Below are 21,177 nucleotides of genomic sequence, written 5' to 3' on the forward strand. Positions count from 1 at the left end.
AATAATTTGCACCACTCGACATCGCCACCATCACCAATAATTGCGACATCACCACTTGTCGCTAACACTACCTAAACGCCGTCACAATCACCACCGTCGCATCACGCAAGTACCGTGCTTTAAAAATGAAAACTCATCTAATGGTCATTATTTCTCCATTGTATAATTTAAGACTCTCTTATATATAGATGATGACATCTTTCACTTAAGTTTGAGTTAAGTTAATTTAAGCCTTTCATATCTAAAAATTATATGAATTATTTTATTCAAACCCTTTCTTATTAACTATCATTCAAAATTTATGCTTTTTTGATTTTTTTTAAAAACTATTTTAGTATATATTGCAGCACATAGTTTATGTGAATTTATGTTCAAGAAAAATTATTTTGTTGGTTATTAATTTATTATTTTAAAAAACTTTACCGCTTAAACAATATATGTATAGAGATAATATATAATATAAAAACTAAAATACAAATAATAGTATTAAATTGAAAAGAAACAATGCATGATCATGATAATAATATGTTCAAAAGAATTAGGTTTTTTCTCCGTGAATATACATTAAAGATAGCTATTATTATTATTATTAGTTTATCTTTAAAGTTTGAATACCATATTTAAAATTGATGTTTGATAACAATAATAGAGCTATTAAAAATTAGCTATGTTAACAAAAAGAGAAAAAAAATATAATTTAAAACTTTATGTTTAATATAAAATAGATAGATACCTTACATTTTAGTGTTAGTTGTTAGATGCATAACTTTTAGTAGTTAGAAATAGTCATTTTTTTTATATTAGCCGATTAAATTATTGATAGATAAAAATCATTATAAAAGTTCAATGCACTTTATATTTTGTCTAAATAATTACGTAGAAGTTTTAATGTCGTGTTTGCTTAAAAATAAATTTGGTAATAATATAATTATTTTGATCTAAGGGTTGTAACTAAAAATTTGAACTCATCTAATTCTTGTTTCTTCATAAAAGAATTTAGCCTTAAAAAATTAAATAGTGATCATAATAATAATATATTACTTAACCAATAGCATATAAATTAAAATGTATCCATATTTCAACTGCATGATTACTGTTAACCGAAATCTAAATAACCACTAATGTAACTTCATGTTTTCTAGTGGATTTATTCTTACCAGGTTAAATATTTATCAACTTATGATACTAAAAAATTTTAACATGTCATTAATTATATATGTTTTACTCGTATTACGGCGGTAATAATTTAGTTAATATTAATATTATTATCATTATTATTAATTTTATGGCACATGAATTTGAAGGGAAGTTTACATGTACATGTGTTGTTATACTAATTATTTACGGCCATGATTAATAATAATTATATATGGTATATAATTTAAAGGAGTTTTTTTGTCTACTCATATAAAATATAAGTATTAATATTGTCATTTAATAAAGTTGAAATAATTAAATTTGATCTAATAGTTATAAATCAAAGATGGAACTCATCTAAGGGTTCTTATTTGTTTATGGATGAATTTAGGACCTTGTTATATATATATTGGTAGATAGATGTGTGAATAAGGGACAATATGGGGATATCGAAAAAAGTGCTTAAATTAACTTAAATAGAATTTCAATATGTTTTATAAGAGCACCCCCAATGTAACTAGTATTGCTCCGTATTCGACTTCGAATACGGTCCACACCTTTGGGTGTGGGCCGTATTCAACCGTATTCGCGAGTGTATTGGGTTGCTTCGTGGTGGGCAATACGGAGGAGGAAAGCCAATTTTTTTTTTTTTTAATTATCTTCTCTAAAATATGTATATATATAGATATAGATACATGTGTGTGTTTGTGTGTGTGTGGTGGTGGGGGCAAATTGGCCTATCCGTTGCACTATTTGGTTACCATTAGCTAGGGATAAGTTGAAAATATCAACTTTTTGGCTTTTGATCTTCATACCAAAACAGATGGAATTGGCTTTTATGCATAGCATGTATGGATATTGAATACAACAAAGATCATAAGCAATCGACATCCAATTTACATATGGTTTAATCTCGCGCCTCTCGGTTCTAAATCTATCAATAGGAGGCAGTGGTAATCTAACAAAATGTAAAATCATGTCCACATTTGAGAAAATTAGGCAAAAAAATTTTTCAAACATTAAGCCGGGATACGACATCAGTAAACTCTCACCGGCTAGAAAATTAGGAATTACATCCATCAATTTTTAGTATTAATTTCATGTTAGTTTAAGACACACGTTTACTAATGAAAAAAGAATACTTATACTCATTATTTATAATTCCATATAAAAATTCTAGTCATCCTACTTCTGGAATAGTTAACTAAAGAAAAATTAGTTGCGAATGGACCAAAATTTTCTTCATGAACCCCTTTCGAAAAGAGTTAGTTGCGAAATGACCATTTACACCACCAATTTATTATCTTCTAAAATATCTACACTATCCTCTTTATATCAATTACTAATATTATTTGCCGGCACCATTATCACAAGGCCGTTGCTGTTAGCGTCACCGTATCGCGCGGGTAGTGTGTTAATTCATATGAACGGATGAATTTGATTAGTGATGATGGGATCCATTTCTTAAACTAGCCCCATTAAATTATGAATTTGACACGAAAAGGCCCGCCAGTTACTATTGCTTGTGGAACCAACCTGCAATTTTATTGCTATAAACCTATATAGTATATATAAAGTTTGGTCATTTACTGCAAATTTTAAGTAGTTATTTAACGCCCGATTTTATTGTTGGCCCCCAGGGGATCCTGTCACAATGTTTAATAAATCATGCCTAGGCTAGCTAGTGTTCCATCTTCTTCGTATTCAAAATGCCATTCATTAAGATCAATCGATCATTTCTCTTTATGACATTCATTACATCTCCTCCATCTGTTTTTAATCAAACAACATATATATGCTTATTTTTAGAAGATACCCCCTAACTCTAATGTCATATGCAAGCACAAGTAAAAGATTTAATCTGCTCAACCACGTTAAAGGTGGATTGCTACTACTGTTGATAGATCAACCTCAACCCATTTCAATATATATAGCTGATCATATGGTAGCTGCTTCAGATTCAACAAGCAATACAATTTGTCGGTCTAATTCATATTCATCTATGAAACAGTGAGGATATTAAACTTCAAGTAACCACAACTTTTTCTCTTAAATAACTAGACCCACAACCAGCCCGCCCATTTAAAAAAAAAAAAAAAAGTGTCAACACTCAACAGGGTGGCCCAAATTTTCTCATTTCGGGCTCTGGTTTCACACTCACATAGTCGGACCTCCTTAAAATTTCGGTCAAGTCATTTTGCAGGAATTAATTTTGGCCTCACAAGCCGGCCATGGTAAGTACTAAGTAGGGGAGTCAGTTATTTTGGCCTGAAACAATGTCCTATAAAAAATCCTCACCTTTAATTAATTAATTAGAATGCCCAAAACTATTTTAAAATGTAATAAAATGTGGTTTGTACAGTGTCACAAGTTGAGTAACAACGGATTTGACAGGGTCCACTCTAACAAAACTTCAATTTTGGTTTTAAGCAGAAGATAATACTTGTTGCGTTGCATTGCATTGCTTGTAAACCTGTAAAGTTCACATGGGCACGTGCTGTTAGGAACCCCGGGGACCATGTGCAATATGCTGCCTCGATATAGATACATATATACATATTCTAGATTGATTATTTGCATAAGTAGTAACTTGTAATTAAATAAAATCCAAATGAAGCCAACTATCCGACTTGCTGAGAAAATAATGACAGACAATTTGGGTCATCTCGATCACTAACTTGAGTCATACTGATCAATTTCAATCCTATGTTACAAAACAACCTCATCAATAGTACTGTAATAATCTGTGTACATGTTTCTATATATTCAGTACAAGCCTAGCTGCTACTGTAACTCCCTTCCCTTCCCTTCATGAATTATTATTATTATTATAAACATGCCTACCCATACATACCAGATTTACATTATCTTCTTAATAATTGGAACACTAGTTAGATTAGGTGGAGGAGGAGTCATCTGAGAAAGCGTAGGAGCAATTAGAGGAACCAGCTTGTATAACCATCGTTTCTCTGGGAGTCGGGGATACTGGAGGACCATTCACCAACACTTTCCCTTTTAACTCTGTGTCTGGCCTGAAAGAATCCTCATGGCGTATCTCTTTCAGCATTGCAACTACATCGTTCATGACTGGGCGATCATAGGGCCGTGGGCTCACACAAAGGAATGAAACAGCCAGTGTCTGGAGCATTTCGTGCATCTGGGGGTCAGCTCTTCCTCTGAGTTTCGGATCAAGAATGTCAACCGGGTCCTTCTTACCATGCAAGTGGTCCCTTACCCATTGGACCAAGTGTGCACCACCTGGCAAAGTTGGATCTAGTGGGTGCCTCCCTGTCAATACTTCTAAAAGTACCACTCCAAAACTGTACACATCACTCTTTTCGCTAATATGTTGCCCGGAAGCATGTTCTGATATAAACATAATATCCAGTCAGCAAAAATAAATTAAAACTATAAAATAAAAATAAAAAAGAGCGCAAATTAATATTTACCAGGAGCCATATAACCATAAGAACCGGCTAGCTGAGGTTTCTGGCTTTGCTTTGATACATCATGATGTTGATTATTGGTGACAAGTCGAGCGAGCCCAAAGTCACCGAGGTAAGGCTGTAGGTTAGGACCCAATAGCACATTCATGGCTTTCACGTCTCCATGTATTATCGGAGGCAAACAATCATGGTGTAGATACGCGAGTGCATGAGCCACACCTAAGACAACCTCATACCTAGTCTCCCACTCCGCTCCTTTTCTCCCAACGCCATGAAGGAGCGAGCTTAAGCTTCCATTAGAGTAGTAATCATAAAACAGGAGCTTAATCGTCTCATTTGAACCCCACCCTAACAAACGAACAATGTTTTTATGTCTGATGGAACCCAATGTCTCAATTTCAGAAGTAAAAGCTCCAGATCGTTCTGTTGACCACATCTTCTTCACAGCCAATGTTTCCCCATTGGAAGTCGTCACTTTATACACGATTCCAGAGCTTCCAGTTCCAATCACATTTGCTGATGTCAACTCGTGAACGATTTCATCCACATAAACTTCCATCTTTTGATAAAACATCATTTCCCATTTCTCGTTTAGTGTCTCCTTTTTCGCTAAATGAGTTCTGACCAACGTGTAAATTCCTAGTAGGACCAGTACGGCACTAATGCTGACTAGGATCGACATAGCAAGCCTTGCTGATGACCTGGCATGTCTGGTGGACCCCATTTTGTCAGCCGGGGTAATGACTGCTCCGGAAATGTACAGAGCTTGGTTTCCAGCAAGATTAGAACTTGGGAGGTTTCGAAAAAAAGGAGTGTTTGGTAAAGCTCCGGTGAAGTCATTGTATGACACATTTAGGGAGACAAGATTTTGAAGGTTGGTTAGGATGTCTAGTTTACCAGTTATGTTATTGTGGGACAGGTCTAGACTTGCTAGTTTGCTAAGGCCCATAAATTCGGGTGGTATTTCACCGGTGAACTGGTTACAACTAAGATTAAGAGAGATCTCAAGGGACGGAATATGACCCAATTGTTTCGGTATCTGACCCGAGAAACCATTGTTTCCAAGATCTAGCAACTGCAGCTTACTACAAGAATGTATCTCTCTTGGAATCTCTCCAGAAAGTTGATTCTTTCCCAAATTAAGTTTCGTTAGTTCGGTTAACAAACCAATACTAGGGGTCAACGAACCAGTAAGCCTATTGTCTGACATATCTACAAACTGTAGACTTTTGGGAAGTGTATCAGGGAAAACATTAGTGAACCCATTTGAATGAAGATCAAGAAACTCAAGATTCCCACATCCAGAAATGGATTTAGGAACCGTTCCTACAAATTTGTTGTTACTCATATCCAGAAAATTTAAATTCTTTAGGTTCCCTATCTCTGATGGAACAGTACCCGAAAGTCTATTATCGTTGACCCGAAATCTGTACAAGTTTGTGCAGCTTCCAATTTCTGATGGGATAAAACCCGACAAATCGTTGGAAAGCAATAGTAACTTTGTAAGATTTTTAAGTGAAAAGATCTGTTTTGGTATGGTGCCAAAAATTTGATTATAAGAAAGATCAAGAGCTTGCAGATTCTGACATTGGGATAAAGACTCTGGAATGTTACCGGTGAGATTATTTTGCCAAGCAAAAAACAGAGTCATGCTCTGTAATTTCCCTATCGAAATCGGTATCTCACCGGTAAGCTGATTGTTATCTACTTCTAAATGAGTCAACGCAACACAGTTTGTGATCTCTAAAGGTATGATACCTGATAACTGGTTCACAGACAGCTGAAGCTCTTGCAGCTTCAAAAGTGATCCAAAACTAGCCGGTATGTTCCCCGTTAGCGAGTTTTCTGATAGATCAATCGTCACGAGCCCGGTACATCTCCCGAGCTCAGCAGGAACGGACCCGACAAAACTGTTTTGCCATAACAACACACTCTCAAGCTTTTGAAGCTCACCAAGTCTCCGTGGGATTGAACCAGTCATTGAATTCTGGTACAAGTAAAGATTCCTTAACTCGCTGCAGTTCCCAATTTCATCGGGAATTGCACCAGACAATAGCGATGTATACAGCGCTATTGTCTGGACTTTCTTGAGCTTGCCAATGCTTGCGGGGAGCCCACCAGAAATGCTGGTCTCCGCAAGCCCCAACATAACTAAATCACTACAATTCCCAATCTCTTGAGGCAACTCTCCTTTAATATTCTTGTTTCCACCGGCTCTAACAACTTGAAGATTCTTTAACATCCCTATACTCTTGGGAATCTCACCACTCAACTGATTATCAAACAGCATCAAGTTCTTGAGACTAGAAAGATTTCCAATCTCAAAAGGGATCTCACCTTCAAGAAGATTAGTATTGAGAGCCAAAGTTTGAAGCTTTGTGAGCTTAAAAAGCTCAACTGGGATTGATCCGGTTATGGAATTATCCGAAATATCGACAAGTGTAAGTTCAAGACAGTCTCCAAACTCTTTAGGAATGGGACCTGTGAGATTGGTTGATGAAAGAATGAGTGAACTCAAAAACTTTAGAGGCTGTAAATTTGAAGGCAGTGGTCCTTGTATATCCATAGAGTTTAAATTTATAGAGACAACTTGAGAATTGGAATTGCATTGAATTCCAACCCAATTGCAGGGAGTTGGGTCTGAAGGATTCCATGATACCAATGCATTTGTGGAGCTGTTGTTTAAGGTGGCTTTCCATGAAAGTAAAGCTTGGCCTTGGATATCAATGGAATGACAAATACTTGGGAATGATAATAATAATATGAAAAAGAAGGTGTTGAGAAATGTCAAAGAGAAGACTTTGGGATTCCTTAAAGGAGCAGGCATTGCTGCTTGCTGGCTGTTGTTGTGTTTGGAAAGAAGAGAAGGAGAAAGAGAAGAGAAGAGAAGAGAAGAGATGTGTGTGTTTTATGGGGATTGTTGATGCATGTTTTTTTTTATTATTACATAAATTGCAAATGAAGATATCTGGATCTAAACGCACCTTTGTTGTTTTATATAGTTTTCTTTCTTTACTGGTACTAGTTTATTAGTATTTATTATTTGCTATTCTTTCTCTCTTTTTTTTTTTTTCTTTTGGAAGAATACTTGAACCACACTCACATGTATATATAGACTGTTGATATAATAGCAATAAAGAAATGCTAAAAACATCTTAGTTAGCACAAGTGTCGATCACTTTATTGATAATATATTGAATTTACAAAACTATATACATGTAAACGTATGAGAAGAGTATAATACTTAGAACAAGTATTGATTTATCGTCAAAGGTAATTAATACTTTTATTTTTACCATTTTTACCGGTGAGTGGAAAGACATGTTTATGCATACTACTCGTATTATATAGGACTGTATTAATTTTAACATGTCAGCTAAAAAACAAAAGTCTAAATATAAAAATTAACGTTGAGTGATTGAAAAAAAGTGAAGATTTCATACAAAATTTGTGCCTAGCTAGTTGATTGGATTTACAATTCCATGTGTTTTTGTAGATGGTACGTTAATATGTTTGTATATTATCAAATAGTAGTTAAATGTTAATGGAATTTGTCACTCTTGATTGGCAATTTCTTCATATATAGGGTGTAACTGAAGGTGTCTTTCGTTGTAACTTTTCCTTTTTATATAATGTATTGAAAGTTAGTAGTTCTAATTAATTAACTAGTCATATAGTAAAAGTAGATGTGGGAATTTTTCTAGCTTTTCTGTTATGTAAATAAAAGGTGTTTTGGCAGTTAGCTTTCTGTATGCTAATCTAGGGGCCTGGTACCCTTTCTTGCATGTTTTGAGTTATAGTTTTCATTGGAAGTAACTGTCAGCAATAGACATGTTGTTCAATGACACCCACCTATATATATATATATATATATATGTGTTTTTTTTTTTTACTTTAATGCCCATTTCCCTATATTTATTATTATCCCTTCATCTCATATTAAATGTCTTAATTTAATTTTTTGAATTTTTTTCTTTCAACTTTGACTATAAATATTTTTTGACTATAACACTTGATATAACATATATGAATTGATTTAGTTTTAAATGTTCTTTTCATTGAAATAACTCTTATCAACTAATATATAACACAAACAAAGATATTTACGGTTAAAGTTAAAAGAAAAAGACTTGAATAATCAAAATAAGACAATCAAAATGAAACGGATGAAGTACTATTTTTAACGTCATGTTTGGGTACAGTGGTATTGATTTTCATATATTCATCTCTAATTTCAAAACAAAAAAAACAGTTACTTTGGAAAAATCCGGTTTGAAGAGAACTTTGGTCACATCTATTTTTGAACGGGAAATGATCCCTACACAACACAATTTACCATATACAACAACATATGCATTAAAAGATTGTACAGTACAACTGTCTGATACATGTATTATTGTGTATGGCAAAATTATGTTGTGTAGGGATCACCCTTTTTTCGTACAAATCCATTTAGTTTAATTTTTCTCTTGAACGACAACAAATCTATTTATTAATGGTTGGTTACTTACCATCTTTCCATGTTTTTTAGCAAAAGATTACTAATTGACTTCAATAAATAAGAATTGGATAAAATAATTCATGATATATTTATGTTTGGAGACATGTTTCAAATGTTTGATTCTTAAGTAGGGGTAATGATTTTTACATCTCAAACTTCTTCATATACACACACCACAGTAGATGGTATCAAGACCCATAACCCATATATAGAGACACGGAAAACGGAATCGGGTGTTAGTTACTTACCAAATATTGACTTCAAAATATATGGTCCTAGCTTTAATTATTTTACTTTTTTAAATGGATACGTGTTAGCTTACGACTGTAAATTCGGTATATTGTGTCATTGGTAATGATATGTACTGTGCAATGTTAGAACCTGGTCGAAAATGAATCATATACACGGTGAGTCGTAATCACAACATCTTAAAAAGTATGGATAGAAGTAAAGATAAAAATCTTCTCTCGTTACCATATGAATAGTAATGGTCCAGTCTAGTATTGGATTGTATCTTTTTGTTGGTAAATTCTATAAAACTTAATTAATATTTATATAATATGGTACATACGTTAAATTAATAAGCTAGCCAAAGGTGATGATGTGGTCCAGTGACCATAAAATAAAATCTATATATATATATATATTTAGGGTGGTCGCTAGCCAAAGGAGGTTGAGGGGTGGGGGTGGGGGTCATCCCCCCATGTTACTTAAATTTTCATTGACAATAGCCTAGCCAAGCTATAGCTAGATGTAATTGGATTCAGATCAGGCTGAACCGGAGACAATGACAGCCTAGATGTTTTAGTCTTTAACGTATGCTACAAATTAAAACCCTCCTTAATTGTTTCTTTTTTACTAATTAAATCCAACTACCTAAAAACGCAAAAGCAGCAACGACAATACATACATAAATTAACGAGCATGGTACCCGCGCAATACGACGGTGATGACATTAGTTGCGATGTGGTGGCGTCGACGGATGATGATGGCATTGGTGTTGATTCAAAGATATTTGATTTTTAGGTATAGTGAATATCTTTTAAAAGATTATATAATAATTGTGTAAGTTAATTAATTAAGGGTAAAATGGTAATTTCGCATGTCCCAAAATTGTAAACTTTTCAACATAGGGGTATAATTTTTATATAGTAGTACGAGCATGGTACCCGCGCAATGCGGCGACGATGACATTAGTTGCGATGTGGTGGCGTTGACGGGTGGTAGAGGCAATAATTGATACAAAGATATTGGATTTTTAGGGATAGTGAACATATTTTAATAAATTACTAGATTTTAGACCCGTGTCCAACGCTGGACACGAGACTTACGACATTATTAATATTAGATATTAATACATTATACATGTATCTCATAAAAGCTTATAAGTTCAAAGTTGAAGATATAAGTGGATACGAAGTGTTCAATTCAAATGCCAAGAATGTTAAGCTAATAGAAAGAAAACTAATGTAATAAAAGAACATTGGAAGGATATACCCTCCTTCATCATTTGAAAGACTTCTTTATGGAAGAAATTTGTTATAGTGTTTTTTGTCTTTTCATCTTCGTCACATATTAACACCTTAAAACCCTTCTCGACTTAACCCGAGATATTGCAATGTACACTTGTTCGTGTGTGAAAACCGGACTTTGTAAATAGAAACCGATTTTTAATAACATTGTAAAATTAATTATTTTAGTTTTTTGGTTTTTATTAATTAAATAAAATTATGTAAAAAACTAATGATGACATCAGCGAGAGTCAATTAGATGAAATCGAACGATATGATTGGTTAATAAGTCATTAGTTCAACTATTTTTTAGTATATATTAAAATTAAAATAGTACAATTACTATTAAAATCTTAATATATTTACATTAAATTTAATTTATTTTTAATTATATATATATATATTAGTTATTATTTCATTGGATAATATATTATTGAATATATATTAGTTATTATTTTATTGGATAAATATTAGCTATTATTCTATCGGATATATATTAGTTATTATTATATTTGATTATTATATTAAAATTATAGGGTAAAAAATATAAATTGGATATATATTAGTTATTATTTTGTTAGATAAATATTAACAATTATTCTATCAGATATATTTTAGCTACTATTATATTTGTTTATTATATTAAAATTATTGGGTAAAAAGTGTAAATTTGTGATGGAAAACAAAAAAGTGTAAATTAAAGTCAAAATTGAAAACAAAAGTCAACATTACGAAATCAAGAGTTGTGATTGGTCGATAAGTTATTAGAGCAACTGTGTTTTAATATAATAAAAGATGGAATGATTGTGAAATTAATTAATTAAGGGTAAAATGATAATTTTGCATGTCCCAAAATTGTAAACTTTTCAACATAGGGCTATAATTTTTATATAGCACTATAGAAGTATAGATATGGAATGATTGTGAAAGTTAATTAATTAAGGATAAAATTGTAATTTTGCATGCTCCAAAATTGTAAACTTTTTAACACAGGACTATAATTTTTATATAGTAGTATAAATAGAAGTATAGATATACATACCTTTGACAACTACTATACTACTATACTTACGATACTTTTATCAAACTATGTACAGTACCAGTTGCATTTTGAGGTAAAAACTACTGAATGGTGTTGGTAACTTGTTTTTTAGAATCAAAAATACTTTATGTTGCATATTATTTTTATTCATATAACTTTTTTTTTTTTTGAAAGCTAAATTTTATTCATATATTTTCTCGAAAGCGAACGGGAATAACAGTTACAAGCTATACAGTACTAATTACATTAAATTTACACCAATTCTCCCAACTAATCGAGCAATTCCTTGTTCTATTCTTAAACCATAAGTAGCCCAGGCTTTTGATGTTAGCGACAATCTTGCCAATGTTCACAGGGATATTCAAAAAGAGGAAGTCATTTCTAGCTTTCCATAAACACCAACTTGTAACCTAATTAACACTTGTTATTTTTGCAGTAAAATTTGCAACTTGATTTGAGTTTGATCAGGGTATTTGGAATTGCTTATGTGTAAGCATTTTCTTGATTCAAATAATAAACAAGCGTCAATGATTAATGTGTTAATGGCTCATTGGTAAGATTTTAAACCTTCGAGAAATTCAATAAGGTTTAATTCCATTTTTTACTTGTAGAATTAGATCATTAAAGAGATTTTTGAGAAACCTAGTCCAGAAAAGTGTGCTTCGAGCTCTGCATATTGCCAATTGGATGCCACCATGGTGTATCAAATGCTAGTTTCTAACTACTAATTCGTTGCTCAAAATTATACAATCTAAATCTATATCTATATCTATACTATATTATAAAGCAAAAATCCTTTTGTCTAAATTATAAGTTTTAGCATTTACTTTCCCAAAATGTCCCCTATCAATTCTATATTTTACCTACATTATCCTTTCTCTCTCCTCAAATCTCAACCAATCATTTTTTTTCTCTTTCCCCCACAAATCATTTATTCATCCAATTCATTCGAAATCTTTTATCTCAAAAACCGTACATCAATAAATCATAAAAGTTATATGTGTATTCTTAAAGTTTCATACTCTTTCATTAAAGATGTCATTTGATACACTTTCGACGAATTTTTAAATCCAATGGCGGAGCCTGTACAGCTAAGGCATTTGGCTATCACACTCTATGACCTATCACACTCTATGACCTATCATCCCACCATCTCACCGCTGCAACGCGTGGGTACCTGCTCTCGTATTATAAAGCAAATAAGGTTTCAACTTTCAATTTCAGCAATGTACACATGATAATGCATGATGTATTATACATCAATGTCCTACAACTTTTCAACTTTTATTTTCATCTCTCTTCTTAAATCTCAACCACTAATTTTTTTCTCTCTCCTCTATCATTTTATTCCTCTAATTCATTCAAAATTTTTTATCTCAAAATTCGTACGTCGATATATTATAAAAATTATATGGGTGTACTTAAAATTTCATGCTCTTTCATTAGAGATTTCATTCGACATACTTTCAACGAATTTTTAAATCCGGGGGCGGAGCCCGTACGGCTAAGACATTTGGCTATCACACTTTATGACCTATCATCTCCTAGGACATATCATATTTTATGACCTATCACCCCACCATCTCTCACTGACGCAACACACAGGTATTTTCTCTCATAAAATAAAAATTAAATAAGCAAGGCACCAACCTTTTTAGTTAAAAATGTTTATCACTCGTTTTAATCGTTGAACCTTTGAAAACAATAATTATGAAGAAATAAGTAGATAAACCTCCTTTTTTCCTCTCACAATCAAATCGTCCACATTCTATCCCTGTATATGATAAAATAGAAAAAAAAAAACAAAAAACCTTAAACTTTGTTTTTAAAAACAATCCTATTTAAAAGTCAAGCAATTGCATGTTTGTTATAGCAGCTATTATACTTTATATATACATATTTTAAGAAATTGAGTGTTAGAGTTATACTGCTGAGTGTAATATTTTCTAAGAACTGATCAATAGTAAAAGTAATAATGTTTTATTTAACTATAACTAGCATGTTACCCGCGCAACGCGGCGGTGGTTAGTAAAGGCGACGTCGAGTAGTGTAGATAATTGATTATGTAAAGGAATACTGGAGATATTTTAAAAGATAAATAACTCATAGTGTAATTTAACAATTAAGGACGTTTTAGACAATTTCTTCATGCAAGTTTCAATAATGCGGTTACTTTTTTTTTATAATATAGTATAAAAGTATAGATAACAATAATTAAACTAAAAAAAATAACGAAAAAATAAGTAGATCAGGTTCCCTTCCAAATGCATCGACAATGGGTTGTACATAATCAAAGCCCTGATAGGCTGATACCATATAAAATACGGAGTATATTTTTTTTAAACAAGTTCTATTTATATTTTTAAAGATATCAAATATCTTAGATTTAAACCAAACTACATATTTTATTTTGGCAAATATGCTAAAACAACCACGATGTGCTAAGACCACACAACAAGTATCCAAATGTTATGTGATTTCACTAACCACCACCCGAGTAAGCAGATTACTTCAAGGTATGTTTAAACTTTAGGAATGTGTGCTAATCACAATTTCAACTGTTGGGTCCAAACTAGGAATGTGAACTTACAGCCAGCCCTTGATCTTGTTTCGAAGTTAATTAGACCATCAAATTGCATTCACTAAACAAAGATTTAGAACTTCCTCGACATCAGTGGAGCATACAAGCTAGTGTTGGAATAAACATGGTTTGATTCAAGGGAAAATACTCACTAGATGATCCTGTGGAACCTCTAAAGGCATTAAACATATTTGCCATTGATTTCGGGTTCCCAAAACAAGGTGATTGAGTTAGGATGAGATGGGTAATTCGGCTGTGATGTTATGCACAAATTTGAGAGGAGTAAACACACGAATTTGTGTGGGATTATGTGTATGTGATTAACCTTAACTTAGGGTTAATTACCCTCTATTTATAATGAGAGTAATTACACTTACCACCCTTTAGTAATTACACATTCAACCCCTGTGGTGTTTAATGTGTATACCATTAGTCCTCTTATTTACAATCTCCTAATGGGAAACCCTATTCTATGTCTCTAAGAGTAAATACGCTCATCATATATTTACCTAGACATAGGGATTTCATTATCGTCAATTATCATATCAGGATTGATACATGATCAGTGACGGTCACACTAACGTGGTTCCAACATTCTCCCACTTGACCGATCGATCATTTATCTATGAGTATTTAAATAAGTTCCGGAATAATACTCATTTTGTTTTAAACCGAAATCATAGCCAATAAGTACAGTCGTAGAGAAGAACATCAACTCAGGACCCCCACTAGTCAAACTATGACTCAAATTTAAAACTAATAAGCAATGATCAATTGACTAAGACAAATTTTGTCACAATGTCAATACACCAATATGAGTACTCAAAGTGTAATTAATAGACAAACAAAATCTGAATAAGGAGGAAAATTTTTTAAACAATAATACTAATGACCAAATAAGTACAATTTAAACTAAGTCTTTAGTAAGCCCCATCTTCAACACGTGTCCTACGAAGACATTAGGAGGAAGACCTTTGGTCATCGGATCCGCTAGCATGTCATTTGTACTTATGTACTCAATACAAAGAACATTTTCCTCAACCCGTTCGCGTACAAACGAAATACTTTGTATCGAAATACAGCCCAGCGCCAGTTGAACTGTTACTGTTCGAGAAAGTTACGGCAGCTGAGTTATCACAGTAAAGCTTCAATGGTCTAGAAATGGAGTTGACGACTTTGAGTCCACTGGCCAGATTCCTAATTAACATCCCATGGCAAGTAGCATTGTAAACGGCAATGTATTCAGCCATCATGGTAGACGTTGCAGTCAGTTTCTGCTTATGACTCCGCCAAGATAGGTCCGCCAGCTAACATGAAAATATACCCAGAAGTAGATTTCTTATCTTCCTTGTTTTTGGCAAAGTCGGAATCGGAATAGCCTACTACTTCTAGATTGTCACTTCTTTTATACGTTAGTTTGTAGTCTTTGGTCCCTTGCAGATATCGTAGAACTTTCTTAGCCGCTTTCCAGTGTGCTAATCCAGGATTAGATAAGTAACACCCTAGCATACCAACAATATAAGCAATATCTGGACGAGTACAGACCTGAGCATACATAATGTTGCATACCAACAACTACTGACGAGTAAGGTATCATCCTTATTTGCTTTTTTTCAATCTCAGTGCTCGGACTTTGGAAAGTACCGAATACATCTCCTTTAACTACTGGAGCTACAGTGGGTGCGAAATGTTGCATGTTATAGCGTTCTAAAATCCGCTCAATATAGGCCCTTTGAGAAAGACCTAAAATACCATTATGCCTATCCCGATGTATTTCGATACCTATAACATAAGAGGCATCACCGAGATCTTTCATGTCGAATTTCTGCGAAAGCATCCGCTTCGGCTCATGGAACATATCCAAGTTATTACTTGCTAGTAGAATATCGTCTACATACAAAACAAGGATTATAAAGTTACTCCCACTGATCTTGAGATAGGTGCATTGATCCACTTGATTCTTTATGAAGTCTTGTTCTTTAATAACTTCATCAAACTTAAGGTACCACTGTCTCGATGCTTGCTTCAACCCATATATGGATTTCTTTAACTTGTAGACCATGTGCTCTTTACCTTTTGGAATAAATCCTTCAGGTTGCCACATGTATACGTCTTATTCCAAGTCTCCATTTAAGAAAGCTGTTTTGACATCCATCTGATGTAACTCAAGATCAAAGTGAGCTACTAGTGCCATAACGATCCTTAAAGAGTCTTTACGAGACACGGGAGAAAAGGTCTCTTGATAATCGACTCCAGCCTTCTGAGTATAGCCTTTCGCAACCAATCTGGCCTTACAGCGTTCGACGTTTCCTTTCGGGTTTAATTTGGTTTTGAAGACCCATTTGCAACCAACAGCTTTGGATCCTTCAGGAAGTTCAACCAATTCCCAAACGTCATTATGCTGCATGGAATTAAGCTCTTCAATCATGGCTTCATTCCACTGAGTGGCCTGATCACTATTAATGGCTTCTTTATAGGAGGTAGGATCAATAAGCTTTCCAACATCCTCAACTTCAGTGAGATAAGTAATGAAGTCATCAAAATTAGTGGCCCTACGTGACCTCGATGATCTCCTGAGTTGATTTTCGGAAGATCCTTCAGCATTAGTGGTCTCATGATTAACATTAGGAGGAGTTGGATCAGTGACATTCAGAGCAGCGTTCTATACAAGAGGAGTTATCGGAGGAGTAATAATAACCGACGAATCGTTTCCCCCCGCTTCTTGTACTTCTTGCAAATCGAAGTTATGATTTGTCGTGCTCCCACTGATCTCTGAGTTCTCTAGGAACGTGGCATGTTGTGTATCACTGATGCGAGTAGTGTGGGAAGGACAGTAAAACCGATAACCTTTTGAGTTATCCGGATAACCGACAAAGAAACATGTAACAGTCTTAGGATCAAGTTTCTTTAAGTTAGGGTTATAGAATTTAGCTTCGGCAGGACAGCCCCATACTTTCATATATCTAAGACTCGGTTTCTTCCCTGTCCAAATCTCATGAGGAGTTTTAGGGACAGATTTAGAAGGAACTCTATTGAGTATATGAACGGCTGTTTTTAAGGCCTCAGTCCAAAGGAAAGTAGGTAAGTTATTGTTAGCAAGCATACTTCTCACCATGTCCATTAGGGTTCTATTTCTTCTTTCAGCAACACCATTTTGTTGAGGAGAACCAGGCATGGTGTATTGGTTAATTATGCCATGATCCTTACAAAAGTCATGGAAAGGACCAGTGGCTTGACCAACGTCAGTATGTCTACCATAATACTCACCTCCTCTATCTGATCTTACAACTTTTATTTTACGTTCAAGTTGGTTTTCAACCAAAGTTTTAAAATCACTAAAAGTTTGCAAGGATTCAGACTTTTCCTTAATCAAATAAAGGTGCATATAATGTGAATAATCATCAATAAATGTAATAAATGAAGTATGTCCTGTAATGGAAGCGGGATAGGGGCCACTTATATCAGTATGAATCATTTCCAACAAGTTGGAACTTCTGGTGGCTCCTTTCTTATTCCCTTTAGCCATTTTGCCTTTGAGGCATTGAATACATGTTTCAAAATCACTGTAGTCAAGAGGTGGTAAGATTCCATCCTTTATGAGTCGTGTCATGCGATCTCGTGAGATATGACCAAGACGTTTATGCCACAACATGGAGGAATTCTCTTGTTGCTTAAGTGAATTTGTCCTTGTTTTAGTTATATCATCAACATTAAAAGATAACAAAGATTGTGAGAAATTATGATCTAGTTCTAATTTATACAGCAATCCATCCAAGAAACCACGACCAAGCAATTCATTATTAAGAGTAATAGTAATCTTGCCGAAACCATGAATTATTACAAAACCTTCAATGTCTAGTCTAGAAATAGATACGAGATTCCGAGTAATTCTCGGTACATATAAGGTATCTACTAGTCTAATACATTTTCAAGTGCTCATATGTAAAATATAAGTTCCCATGGCTTCGACATCTAAAAGATCACCACTTCCAACTCTAAGTTTTCTTTGGCCCTTTGGTAGCTTCTGGATTGTATGGAATCCCTGCATTGAGTTAGTCACATGAACCATAGAACCAGAGTCACCCCACCATGTATTAACAGGAACATTAGTAGTAAAAGAATCAAATATTACATAAAGTATGTTACCTTTCTTAGCTAGCCATTCCTTGAACTTAGGGCAATCTTTCTGAACATGCCCTTGAGTACGACAGAACTTACATTTGATGTTCAAGACATTAGAGCTAGAGGCAACTGCACCAGGACTGATCTTTGAAGCTTTCTTTCCAGTCTTGTTGTTGTTGTTACCCTTCCTCTTCTTAGAATTAGCAGTGGTAGTAAGGTGAAAAGCTTCAGGTTTCTCGAGCTTAAGGCGATCCTCTTCTTGTTGACACATTGCAATCAGTTCACCCATCTTCAATTTATCTTTCTGAGCATTATAGTTAATTTTGAAGGCATCAAATTGAGCAGGCAATGATGTCATTATGAAATGCACAAGAAAATTATCAGAGACTTCCATTTCGAGAGTCTTAAGCTTGTTCGCCATGTCACTCATTTTCATTATGTGTTCACGGACACCGCTACTTCCATCATATTTCAGAGTAAGCATCTTTAGCATTAAGCTGCTTGCATGCGCTTTAGACGATCCCTGGAAGTAATCCTCAACAGATTTGAGGTAATCTTTGACTTTGTCAGACTCAGGAATAGCTCCTCGAAGACCAAGGGGAATAGAGTTCTTGACTGTCATAAGTGATAACCGATTCGCCTTGTCCCACTTCTCAAATGCTGCTTTCTGTTCTGCAGTAGAGTTCGCAATAATAGCAGCGGGTTCATCATTACGAATGGCATAGTCAAGGTCAAGGTACCCCAGAGTAAGATCTAATTGATCTTTCCAAGCAGTGTAGTTTGCACCGGTAAGTGGCTGAATACCAAGAGTAGGTACTACAGTGGAAATAAGGAGGATATAGATTTAGGATACAAGTAATAGAAGATTAATAAAGTAATGCCTAAAACTAAGGGCAATTAGATTATAGTGACATAATTAGTTATCTAAAGCAGACTAAGCAATATCTATAAAACTAATGAAACTAAAGTAATGCCTAAACTTAACTAAGGGCTAATAATAATGTTGCTTATAATAACATAATTAGATATCCAAGGCTTATTAAGTAATGTCTCTAAAAGTAATGGAACTAACGTAATGCCTAATACGTAAGAGGCTAAAGTAATGTTCCTAAAAGTAATGAGACTAAGACCATTATACTAATGAAGCCAGTGATAGGTAACCTATTGTAAACACCAAAACAATAAGTTGACATAAGGCTCTACTTAGATTTACATCACCTTTGGGCAGAAGTAACTAATATCTAAGTACACATGAGCATTAGGGTCATGCAACACAACGCTTATCTTTTGACCTTTGGGCACAAAATTAAGAATCGTGTATCTTATGCATGAAAAATATTCCTTTTAGCACACAAAGTGTATTAAATCACTTTTGGGCAGAATCAATATACTTAGTGTTCATTATCCAAAAGGAAAAGAACGCACCATGAGAATCATATTTGACCTTTGGGCACAAATGATGAAACCATGTACATTAGTGCGAAGCCCCCACACATTACGTCTCTAAGAGTAAATACGTTCATCATATATTTACCTAGACATAGGGATTTCATTATCGTCAATTATCATATCAGGAATGATACATGATCAGTGACGGTCACACTAACGTGGTTCCAACAGCTAGACCATGTACATTGAAGAAGCCTAATACAAAGTAATATCTTGATTAACACATTGACCTTTTTAAGATCGAACAACCTTATTCAATCTCGTGGGTTAGAGTTCATTTGGCAACATCAAAGTATCATTAGGCATTGGGGCAATAATTCAACACCTTCAAGTAGTGTGCGTCGCCCGTCCCATCATCATATGAAATTGGGAGAGCGCGTTGTTAATTGATTGCATGAAGGAGATCAAAATCAACGGATAATCTTGTTTGGCTGAACAAAATACCAAATTATGTTATAAAACTAATAACTTTTGTTTAACTAGTTAATGCTTCTCTAAATTTTACCTACGAATCTTTGGGTTCGACTTCTTAGAGTCGCGATTCTATGAGTTTTTTCTAAGAGATGTTTGCGCATCTCTTAAACCTATGGAAAAAAAGTGGAATTGACATAGTGTCATCTATGGATGACAATAGGTCAGATATTTTTGGGGATCTTAATCTCTATCCTCATACCCGTTTCCCGGCCACTTGTAATCTCATCTCCGTCCCCATCCCCGTCTAGGAATTAAGTTGCATCCTCATACCTATCCTCATCGGGTATCAGAGATATCTTTTTAAGTAAACATAAATTCAGTAAAAGTAAAAAATAATTAAAAGAATATGTAATTCAACCTTTTCTTTTGATGCATAAACTAAAATCTATATTAAGTCATTGATAAACAAAATGTTACACATAAAAAGTTTTAAACAAAAAGTTCTAAACTTAAAGTTGATTCTAATAAATAGAAAAAGCTTAAAGTAAAACTAATAAATATATATATAATTAATTTTTTTCGACTTCAGATAGGAGGATCAGGAATTTATGATTTCTCATCACCGTCCACATTCTCATCAGGGAATTGAATTGCATCCTCATACCCGTCTCCATCCTCGCTCAACTCGAGGATTTCCCGGTTTAACCGAGTTTGGATATCGAATTCCCGATCAAGTACGAATATTTCTACTATGCCTAGTTTCATCTTTATATGGTGTTCCAGATGTTACTAAAAATTAAAAAAGAGAAAATATATATATATACATCAAAATCTATGTACTTACACAAAATTGGTTTCCGTTTTTTCCAATACATTGATCAATTTTTAATCCACACACAAATCTAAGAACATGTAAATTCTCTAAAACCCAGTGGAATCTTAACTTAATATATACTAAAAAGACAATTGACTTA

General features: G+C 34.0%; 2 protein-coding genes across 2 annotated transcripts; both read right to left on the reverse strand.

Annotated features, from left to right (window-relative positions):
- Nucleotides 1-3,767: 3,767 nt before the first annotated feature.
- On the reverse strand, nt 3,768-7,481 carry LOC122580596 (LRR receptor-like serine/threonine-protein kinase RGI3). Its single transcript, XM_043752862.1, has 2 exons — nt 4,587-7,481; nt 3,768-4,503 (listed from the first exon to the last, which is right to left on the reverse strand). The coding sequence occupies exons 1-2, from the start codon at nt 7,408-7,410 to the stop codon at nt 4,034-4,036; spliced, it is 3,294 nt and encodes a 1,097-aa protein (XP_043608797.1). The 5' UTR covers nt 7,411-7,481; the 3' UTR covers nt 3,768-4,033.
- Nucleotides 7,482-18,519: 11,038 nt separating this feature from the next.
- Nucleotides 18,520-20,968, reverse strand: LOC122580404. Its single transcript, XM_043752671.1, has 3 exons — nt 20,827-20,968; nt 18,626-19,156; nt 18,520-18,530 (listed from the first exon to the last, which is right to left on the reverse strand). The coding sequence occupies exons 1-3, from the start codon at nt 20,966-20,968 to the stop codon at nt 18,520-18,522; spliced, it is 684 nt and encodes a 227-aa protein (XP_043608606.1).
- Between the last annotated feature and the right edge of the window lie 209 nt (nt 20,969-21,177).

The sequence above is a fragment of the Erigeron canadensis genome, chromosome 8 (genome assembly GCF_010389155.1).
Source record: "Erigeron canadensis isolate Cc75 chromosome 8, C_canadensis_v1, whole genome shotgun sequence".
NCBI classification, from domain to species: Eukaryota; Viridiplantae; Streptophyta; class Magnoliopsida; order Asterales; family Asteraceae; genus Erigeron; species Erigeron canadensis.

Excerpts from the sequence above, each read along its gene's own strand:
- LOC122580596 (XM_043752862.1), bottom strand. The coding sequence starts at position 7,410 with ATGCCTGCTCCTTTAAGGAATCCCAAAGTCTTCTCTTTGACATTTCTC. Across the intron at positions 4,504-4,586 it reads TTATGGTTATATGGCTCCTG|AACATGCTTCCGGGCAACAT; the intron begins GTAAATATTAAT and ends TGTTTATATCAG.
- LOC122580404 (XM_043752671.1), bottom strand. The coding sequence starts at position 20,968 with ATGAAACTAGGCATAGTAGAAATATTCGTACTTGATCGGGAATTCGAT. Across the intron at positions 19,157-20,826 it reads CCCTGATGAGAATGTGGACG|TACCTACTCTTGGTATTCAG; the intron begins GTGATGAGAAAT and ends TTTCCACTGTAG.